Source organism: Arachis stenosperma, chromosome 1 (genome assembly GCF_014773155.1).
Source record: "Arachis stenosperma cultivar V10309 chromosome 1, arast.V10309.gnm1.PFL2, whole genome shotgun sequence".
In the NCBI taxonomy this organism is placed as follows: Eukaryota; Viridiplantae; Streptophyta; class Magnoliopsida; order Fabales; family Fabaceae; genus Arachis; species Arachis stenosperma.
In genome coordinates, this window is record NC_080377.1 from 115426937 (window position 1) to 115437191 (window position 10255).

General features: G+C 34.8%; 1 protein-coding gene across 2 annotated transcripts; it reads right to left on the reverse strand.

The window, feature by feature from the left end:
• Positions 1-1676: 1676 nt before the first annotated feature.
• LOC130972225 (uncharacterized) lies at positions 1677-5067 on the reverse strand. 2 transcript variants are annotated; one of them, XM_057897161.1, is made up of 5 exons: positions 4859-5067; positions 3587-4464; positions 3070-3270; positions 2566-2761; positions 1677-2114 (listed from the first exon to the last, which is right to left on the reverse strand). In XM_057897161.1, exons 2-5 carry the CDS (start codon positions 4427-4429, stop codon positions 1930-1932), a joined length of 1425 nt encoding a protein of 474 aa, XP_057753144.1. In that variant the 5' UTR covers positions 4430-4464; positions 4859-5067; the 3' UTR covers positions 1677-1929. The 2 variants fall into 2 exon arrangements, with proteins under 2 accessions (XP_057753144.1, XP_057753143.1); XM_057897160.1 differs by having other exon boundaries at positions 3587-4528; positions 4859-5042.
• Positions 5068-10255: the final 5188 nt, after the last annotated feature.

The following is a 10255-nucleotide window of genomic DNA, read 5'->3' on the forward strand; positions in this document are numbered from 1 at the left end:
GAAGAAATGTCAACCAAAAGCTACAGTTACACGTGGCTACTCCTTAGGATTTTGTTATTAATTATCATCTTCTTTTCTCCTTTAGTCACGATTATTATTTGTTTATTCACGAGAATTTTTACCTACTTTTATTAATATGGCACGTCATCTATATTATCAATTCAAGTAGTTTTATTTTATTCTTTCAAGTAGAAAATTTGAAATGATAAATTCAGAGAGATTGATTCTTTACCCATTCCATACAATGATAGTACTATGTCCTTATTACAAGTTAAGAGAATATAATGAAGTGTAAAATTTATAATTCAATTAAATATTTGAATTTGCAAAAAGTTTTAAGATAATATTAGTGGAATATGCATGAATATAAGACTAGTTAAAATAACAAGTTCTTCAATCTCGTAAATAATATTAATATTGGTAGTTCAAATTTTAGGTGTCGGGAAAGTTTGTATGCATGCGTATAGATAGGTATAAAAGATGTAGTTGTTATATAAAGATAATGAATATGATTAAATGTGTGTTATAATTTATTTTTTCTTTGCTAACAGCATACATATGAATTAAGTTTTATTTGTACATTTTCGAATTTTAAAAAGGTCCATGAATATCACAACTAATTATCTATTTCATATTTGTATATATTTATGTGTTTCACTCACATATCAATTATTAAAATTTCACCACATAGTAATTAAACTTTTGTTTAAGATAAAAGATAAATCATCATTATTATTTTTATATTTATTCATATTTCAATTATAAATATGAATCTATTCTATATATTATTTATGAAGTTTGATTAAAAATATGATTATGAGTTTATTCTATCATATACGATACGGGTGACTCGTAGCATGATTATTCCTAACCCCTTGCATAGATTAAAGAATATAATATAATCACAGTAAAATTATTGCCTTTTCAATTCGTTTAATTAAGTAAAATATATATTTTCGCCAGTAAAAAAAAAAAAAGGAAAAAGGAAGGGTAAAAAAAATCATAAGGAAAAGTCAAGTTACATGAGAAACTCGTATGGTTTCAAAAGTACATGATGCACACAACGGGAAAGAAATTTGCCAATTGTAAGATCAAACTTGGTAGTTGACAAAATGCCGAGCTTATGTGACATACATCTATAACGTTTCGATTGGAAAAGAAATTGAGGTTGAGAGACTAAAATTAAAAGATAAAATGCTGAAATAAAAATTAAATTAAATCTATGTATTATATTATATTTAATATAAAATATACAAGATTGAATTATATTTTACTATCTTGTTCGAAAAGAAAAAATAGAGTTAAATTTGGAATTCGAAAATTTGAATAAGAATAATTTAAAAATGGAAGAAAAGAATGTTATTTTTTCTCTTCTATGTTCCTCTGAGTCCTTTATTTGTTAGTTTTTTTTTTTCTTTCTTTTATAATGTACACCAAAAAATAGATATTGTTTTGCAGGATCATACTTCGCTACTTTAGTTATTTAATTATTTTCTTGTTAATAACAGAACTACATGGCATATAATATATCCCGACATCCGAGTGTAATTTCTAACCCACCATTCAGGATTCAGCACTTTGTCCATCTTCACATTGGCATGATCTGATTTTATTAGATTACACCAACTTGGAAATCCATTACCAGAGAAACTGCTCAGCAAGGCAAGGATTGAAAATAAAGCAAAAGAACTTAATAGATAAATATAACTTGGTTCATCAATTGCATATGTACAATCATGTCTAATAAAATATTGACAATGAGCATCTGCGTAATATGCATTGAACTGTACAATGCATGAGCAAATTATAAAAGTGCATAGACCCCTCGTCACCATGAACAAGATATAGAGGACCTCAAATTCAAAACGGGAATCACATTTCATATTTACATGCACGAGCTATGGCTTGAATCTGCAACTAGAAGGGAGCTTAATGGCGTAAACTCGAGTATAGATCTTGGAGACTGTCGTACAATGGTCCAGCTGCCTTTGGCCTGTCCACCATCCCTAGTAGAATGTCAGTTGTAGTGAGATAAGGATCGCCGTAAAACCGCAAATTGGCATCCATTCTTGTTGCAACTATATTCCCTTCCAACGACACTCCAACAAATGCCCCTAACAGTTCGGTAAAATTGTATCAGCTATGCTTTCAAAAGAATCATTCTACCACAGAAATATATTGGGGTAACAAAATGAGAAATTAAGATATCAAGCGAGAGTAGACGGCTATAGTTGTGAAATTAGCTTGTTAGCATTTAGATTATTCAAACAAGGCACTAACAAACACACCTTCAGTCCACTATACCACATATTTCTACTATAATTAAAACTTGATGTCTTAGTCGGCATATTAAAAAGATTATGGTCCATACATTTGATTGCCTTGGCTAAATATTTGATCAGGTGTGGAAATTATTCAGCAACAAACAGCACTAAAATATCAAGGTAAGCAATAGCCCAAATATACTAATCAATTCAAATGAACAAAATTAAACATTTCAGTGGCATTTTTGTGCATAGAGAAGAACAAGCGATATGTGCAATAAAAAAATCATTTAAAAACTACCTTTACTACAACTGTATGTATAGCACATGCCAGAACCCCTGTCACCAGCACGAACATCAGCCTCCAGAACTCTTCCAACAGGTCCAGCAGCAGCACTACAACCAGCACCAAGGGAAAAATGCATTCGACTGCAGAATGTCTTCACAGATTTTATATCATGAAGAATAACTATAAAATCCATAAGTTCGCCACCAATCTGGGAATACAAGATCACCACACAAATCTAAGCCATGCCAAGATTTTTAATACCTATACTAACTCGATCTTCTAAGGGTAATATTCAGTTAATGCAATAGAGTTGTGTAAAGATAAAGTCACAAAAAATATTATGTCAATCAAGATTAAATAGTAAAGGAAAATTAAACACAGATGTATTTTGGAATAGGTCCACATCCATTCCTTCTACTCTTTATCCAGTTTTTGCAATTAACTCATAATAGTATGCATAAACATATTGGTGAAATAATACAACACAAGAACTAAACATGCATATATTCTCCTTACCTGAGCACCCCATCCTAAGCCCAGGGAGAGTACAGCTGATGGCGCAGACCATGATCCATCTGCTCTTCGAGCAACAACCAAACCAGTACCAATTTTGTAAGAGAGAAGTGCACCAGCTTTGGCAACAGTTAAGATCGCTAGGCCTTTGGCATTTTTTAGAACAGCTAGAGGGATGGACCTCTCAGGATTGGATTTGGCCACCTGCCCATTCAAAAAATTATTGCATATCAACATATATAAGTGCTACTCAGAAAATCTCATCTAGATGCTCCATGAATACACAAGTAAAGCAATTAATGTGGAGGTTTTAGTCTATCATAATCTACTACAACTAAGATACATCTGTTATTAAATTAATTTTTGGTACTTAATAGAACTGGCAAAACCACTCAAGGATCAAATAAGCGGGACAGCAAATAAAATGGAAATTGTCATAATTGGAACAATATATGAAGACTCTTGCTTAACGAAAACTTGCACAAACTTCTTTTAATATTGATAAAGAAAAGAAATAAACCTGACAGTAGTTTTTCAATGTATTAGATGCTTTATATATCTCATGCTCCATAGACAAACCAACAGGAAGATTAAGCCACCCCCTAGCACAAGTCCAATCCATCACATCATGCTTAGCTACCTGCATAGCGTTGCTTATAGTGTTGATAAGAACACCCTGCAAAGGATCGAGCCTATCATAGCAGGAATCACACACTCTCTGAGGATTCCTTTCCCTGAACCTAACAGGCAACAAACACCGACCCTTGGTACAATTACGACAAAAAATCCCTCCACAAAACCGGCAATGATGTCTACCACGTGTAATCGCAGTAAACATAGCAGTACACTGCATACAAACAGTAGCAGAACTATCAGGGAGCCATTCTGGAGGTTCAGCCTCCAGGACCTCCTTGTAGGCACTATAATCAATCCCAGTTGGCTCGCAGAGGGGGGGTGCACTCGGCGTGTACACTGAAGAGTCAAGAAAAAGATCTCCATTCTTTCCAGAGCCAAGAAATGACAGATTTGAAGTAGGTAACTGCTGGTTTGCTGTAATCCTCGGAACCTTGTTTCGCCCAGTCAAAATAGCAAACAAACCAGAGACAACATTCTTCACGTTCACCTCTGGAGGCATGTTAGAGGGCATGATGTTATTGTTAGCACCACCAACATCATCATCTGAGTCATAACCTCCATCAAACAAGTCCCTATCCTCAGAAGGGAACTGATATAAGAAGTCTTTGTTTGAGGACTTTGAGCCTAGTGGACCAGACGTGGTACCGGACTTTGGCTCAGACCATGTAGAATCAACATAATGATTCATCTTACCGTAGCTGAAATGATTATTTTCCTTTTCTAGCATAGAGAGGGAAGAGTATGTTACTCTACCATCAGAAGCTGCCATTCAACAAAACAAAACCACACAAGATTACATTCACATCAGAGAGAGAGCAATCCCAAACTGCAATTGAAAGCTCCAAGTTACAAACTTCGTCGAGAAGATATATATAAAAAATTAAAAAAGCGAAAGGAAGTATGAACCGACAATTTAAGTAGTATCAAGAACATCGGTCACACGGGCACGAAGAGTTTATGGAAAACATAAATTGAGAAACGAATTGCATGCAGGAAAATCATTAAAATTGATCCCGAAAAAGGTTGGAGGTGGCTGTGAGATTAGGGTTTTCGATGGACAGATTAACCTATAAGGGGGATTAAGGAAGGAGCAGGAGAATCAAACAAAGAACAAATAAATAAATACAAATATAAATAATAAATTTCAAATAAAAACCTTTAATTGGATCTGGATTGGTGAAGGTATGAAGCTTAATTGAGAATAAATCGGGAACGAATAAATGTTGCACCAATCGACGGGAAAGGGCGAAGATAACACACAGAGAGAGAGAGAGAGAGAGAGAGAGAGAGAGAGATAAGAAATTCGATTATTGTACAAGTTAGCAATTGCCTTTGCAAACGTACTAACTAAACTGCGTATCGAATGTTGCGTACGTACGTCTCCTGATGAACGACGTCGTTCGGATAACCTTTGTGCTTTCGGAAACATTTCGTAAGTGAATTTGAATTCTCTAAATTTTAAATTTGTACTTTAAATAGTAAAGTGTAATCTTTTATCTTTAAATAATTTTTCTCTTATATTTATTCTTAGTCTCACTTATAAAATAAATGGTAAAAAATTACACTTTATTTTTTAAAGTAAAATTCAAACTTTAGAGAATCCAAATCCTTCATAAATAATGTAAAGCTGATATTTAACTTTTAATAATTTAATAAATTTTAATAAATTATTATTTAATAATTTTTAACTATTAATTTTAGATAAAAAAATTTAATTAATTATACGTGAATTTTTACCGAAATTCAATTTACATCTTTTTTTTCTAACCGTTAAAATAACACTAAAAAACAATTTAAGATAATTTATTATATTTAAAATATAATTTTATTTTTATGCTTTGTTAGAATAGGAATTTTATAAATTATGCAAAAATAACTAAGTTACAACAATAATTTTTAATAATTTTTGTCGAAGAGAAAGATGAGAAAACATTGCTTAAACTTGATCAAGTGGAACAAAATTGTCAATCTAAGAAAATATGGAAGTTTGGAAATTAGAGATACTCAATGTGTGAATTTTGCTTTATTAAAAAGGAAAGCTTGTTTGGCAATTACTGCATAAAAAAGATAAGTTTTAGGAAAAAATTGTGTTGGTAAAATATTTATCTGGGGATTCTTGCTTTTCATCCAATTTATCTAATAATATTTCAAACACTTGGCGAGCAATTTATAAGACAGTAGAAAAACTTCGTGATGGTTTTGAATGGTGTATAGGCAGGATGTCTCAATTCTTTTGGTATCATGTTTGGCGACCATCTGAAACGCTAGCTCCTTTGATTCCTTTTGTGCACATTTCTGATTCTATCTTGAAGCTAGAAGATATCTGGCACCATGGATATTGGCAGTCGGATATTCTTTGCACAATGATTCTGAAAGAAATTAAACTTTATTTGATGCTCTTTGATCCTATCAAGCAAGTAGGAGATAAAACAGGTTGGTTTTGGACAAACTCAAATACTCTCACCTACTCGACTGAAAGCGGGTATGTGAGTGGCTATTGAAGAAGAAATTTGGCTTGAATGATAATAAAAATTGGCTTTGGCTTTGGCGCTTGAGAATGCTGGATAAGATAAAGTGTCTGCTCTGACTTTGCCTCAACAACGGAGTTCCCATAGCTAGCTACCGGTTTCAAAGAGATCTTGCTACTTTTAATTTTGTCAGAGATGTTATCTTGCTCTAGAGGATATTAACCATTGTTTTAGGACTTGCCAAAAAGCTCGTCGGATTTGGATTTACTTAAAGTTGGGAATGACCGATGTGGATTCTAGTTTGGATTTTGTGTCTTGGATTCGTTCTAACCTCAACAAAAATCAGTTCCTCTTTGCATGGCCTTTTGGTGGATTTGGAGGGATAGGAACAATGACATCTTTCATCAAGATGATCCATGGAGTAGGAAAAAAATTGTTCACTTGGCTAAATATGCTGCTCGAGATTTCTCCAATGTCATTACCACCCAAAAACATATTACTCCTTCATCTTTGCAATATAATTGGGAATCACCTCCAATGAATGTCTGTAAAGTGAACTGCGATGCAAGCGTTTTTGAAAATGAGCAATTAGCTGGCTTTGGGTATATTATTAGAGACAGCATAGGAATTTGGATAAAAGGTTGTTCTGTAAGAATCCGCATTTTCACGTAAAACCATTTTAATAAAATAATTTTAGTTCCCGGAATAGATTCAAATTTTAGAAGTTTTAATTAGAAAATATAAATGTGAAATTTGGTTTCATTGAATTTTTCAGAGTCAGAAAATGTATTTTCTGAGAAAAACCGAGAAAAGTCGCGAACCGGCAGCTGAACCGTCTGAACCGATTTAAGTCTGTCCGATACTGTGTTTTTAGAAAAATAAGATTTTGGAAAATTGGTTTATTGTTTGGAAAGGAGAAAAATAATTTTTGAATTGAAAATCGGACACTAATCTTAAAGGTTTTGACCCAAAGTGGGTCAAACGGACCAAAAACTCTAATGAGTTGGACCAGGCCCAAGGTCCAACATATATAAGGCCAATTAATGAGCATTCAGCTCATTTTGACCTAACTTGAGAGAGAGGGGCGCAGATTGGAGATGAGAGGAGAAGAGAGGAATGTCACCATTCACCCTCACCTTCTTTTACTTGTAACTTGAGCTACGAACCTCTGATTGACGAGCCGTTTGCGGCCACGCGAAGCTCTCGACGAGCTCTTCCTTTCTATCTAAAGAAATTTGGTAAGATCTTATGTCTCCATCCCCAGTTTTCTGCCCTAAGTTTCTGTGCATTTTTAGGTTATGATTTTGAACAAGTTTTGTGATTTTCCTTATTTAGGTGATCTCTAGTAGTGGGTAATTGTTGGATTTTACCCCTACTCTTGTTGGATAAGGTAAGATTCTACTAAACCTTTGTGTTTAGTTGTTTTGTGTATCTTAGGTTTTGATGTTGGTATATATATGTGATGTTAGATTGAGTTTTGGTGTTTGTTGGAGTGGATTGAGGCTTTGGAGCAAGCTTGGTGGCTTCGTTTTGGGTGTTTGGTACGTTTGAAAATCGGGCAAGGTATGATTTCAGTTTTCTTTATGTAATATATAATGTTCATGGACACTTAGGCTAGTGGCCCATAGGATAGGATTGAATTGGATGTATGTTGTTTGAATTAATATTGTGGTGTATGCATGTTGATGGGGATTGAAGAAAGTGTATATGTTGAAGTAGGATTTATGTTAATTGATGATTGATATTGATTATTGTGGTTGATGAGAATTTTTGGGAATTGTGGTGTTAATGAGTATTGATGATTAGTGTTGTTGATGAGGTTGTTGGTATTTAAGGATTGACGATGAATAATGATGTTGTTGGTATTTAATGATTATAAAGGTTGATGAGGAATATTAATGTTGTTGGTGATAATTATAAATTATGATGTTGGTTGATGTTCGTGAGTGTGTATGTTGAGTGTGAAAATATGAATATGGATAATGATTGATAATGTTGAGGTTAAGTGCTGGGGATTTGAAGTAGTTGTTGATGTTTGAGGTCAGGTAAATATTATTTATGATGGTTTTGGATGTTGATGAGTAAGGAATTTGATGGTATTGAGTAGTGTAATTGAGATTATGGATGGCTGAGTTGAAAAAAGGAAGGGTATGGGCTTTTATGTTGTTTTGGTAATGTTTGGGTTGTGGTTGGTTTGGTTTTAAATTGTGAATTTTGGAGAAATTGGAGTTTTGAGGCCCTTGGTAAAAATGGATTTTTTGTGAACTTTGTCTGATCATAACTTTTGTCTCGGTTTTCAAAATTGATTGGAATATATTTTAAATTAAAGATGATTTTAAGAGCTTTAAAATGATATAAAGTTTGAGAAAAATGGATTTATGTAGAAGGAGTTGTGATCATTTAAGGTTAGTGTTGAAAATCTGAAATTCTGCAAAGTTGCAGAATTTAAGGTTTTTCTGATATGTGTGGACGCACAGCTTTGTGCGCACGCATAACCCTGCGAAAAGTTAGACCTGTGCGTACGCACACGCAAGGGAAGGCTTACTGTTTTGAGCGCTGGCACGGTTTGTGCGCGCGCACATCAATAAAAGATTACAACCTGTGCGGACGCATAGCCCTGTGCGCACGCACAAGTCGGGAAGGGACGTCTGTTAGGGGCGCTCGCACAGCTTATGCGAGTGAACAGATTTTATAAATTTTAGTACTTGTGCGTACGCACACTTTCAAAATCTTCCTAAGCGTGCGCACGCACACCCCTGTGCGGACGTACACGCCCTGTTTCACAAATTTAACTTTGTTTTCAACTATTTCACCTTCCTGACAATGTTGTAAGCCTCTATAACACCATTTTATGATTCTTGGGCTTAGTTTTGGGCATTAAAACATGGAAAAGGTCCTAGGAGGTTTGGTTTGGTTTGATTTGGTTTTATTCTGAAAAGTTAGCAAGCGAAGGTTTAGGTTTTTGGTGGATTGAAGATGAGTTTGGTTGCGAGGGAAGGAGGATTAGTGAAATTGGTGACTGCTGATAACGAAGTGAGAAACTGATGAACTTGAGAATATGAATGGTTAAGGATGTTAATGGGAATGATGATGGTTATGATGAGTTGATGACTCAAAGGGGAATGATGATCTTGTTCAATATGAAAAGTGTGCCAGACACTATATCCTTGGAATGATAATGATTGAAAGATAGTGTGCCAGGCACTATATCCTTGGAATGTTGAGAGTTGATAATTGGAAGTGATTTGAGATGAGAAATGATGATGATTTGAGGTTGATGGAATTGTATATATGGATAGTGAACTAGGCACTATATCCTTGGAATGATTTGTGATGAGTTGCATGTGTCGTTTTCCTTCTCTGCCACAAGAGTGTGCCAGGCACTATATCCTCGGATTGAGCATGCAAGTGTGCCAGGCACTATATCCTCGGAACGATAGTGAGTCAGGCACTATATCCTCGGAACAAGAGCAAGCCAGGCGCTATATCCTCGAAAATGGCAGAAAGGCGACATCCGAAAGAATGTGTCGGGTTGGCATTCATAGATCGACAAGTGATATCACGAGCCAATAGGATAGGCATTCATCATATGCATCTCTTATGTGCTTGCTTGCTTTGACTACTTGGGTTTGCCTATTTGTATAATATGCCTACTTGCTTCTTGAATTACTTGCATTAAATGTGATTGTCTGGTGCTTAGGAGGTTAGGTGGGCGGTGGCGATAGGATCGCACAGAGGTTAGGTTGGCGAAGGCTGTGGGATACAGCGGTGTGAATAGTATTAGTTAGAACTCCCCTAAGTTAGATAACCCGGTTTATGATTTAAGTTCTTTATTTATTTATATCGATAAGCTTGAATATCAGTATGTGATGTGAAGCTCTAGGATTGCCTTACATCATTGGGCAATGTTACCATACTGAGAACCTCAGGTTCTCATTCCATACTTTGTTGTTGTTTTTCAGATGCATGTCGTAATCTACTTCGGTGAGATTGTGGATATGGTGACAGAGCAGAGCATGGTTTGTTCCTTGTTTAATTCTGTTTTACTCTCGTTATAGTATTCTCTCACCTTTTGTATATTTATC

What these genes read in the sequence shown, in the direction of transcription:
- LOC130972225 (XM_057897160.1), bottom strand. Translation starts at nt 4,471, where the DNA reads ATGGCAGCTTCTGATGGTAGAGTAACATACTCTTCCCTCTCTATGCTA. An exon ending in CATTGAAAAACTACTGTCAG is followed by an intron (nt 3,271 to 3,586) that starts GTTTATTTCTTT and finishes TTGAATGGGCAG; the next exon opens with GTGGCCAAATCCAATCCTGA. An exon ending in GCTTAGGATGGGGTGCTCAG is followed by an intron (nt 2,762 to 3,069) that starts GTAAGGAGAATA and finishes TTGTATTCCCAG; the next exon opens with ATTGGTGGCGAACTTATGGA.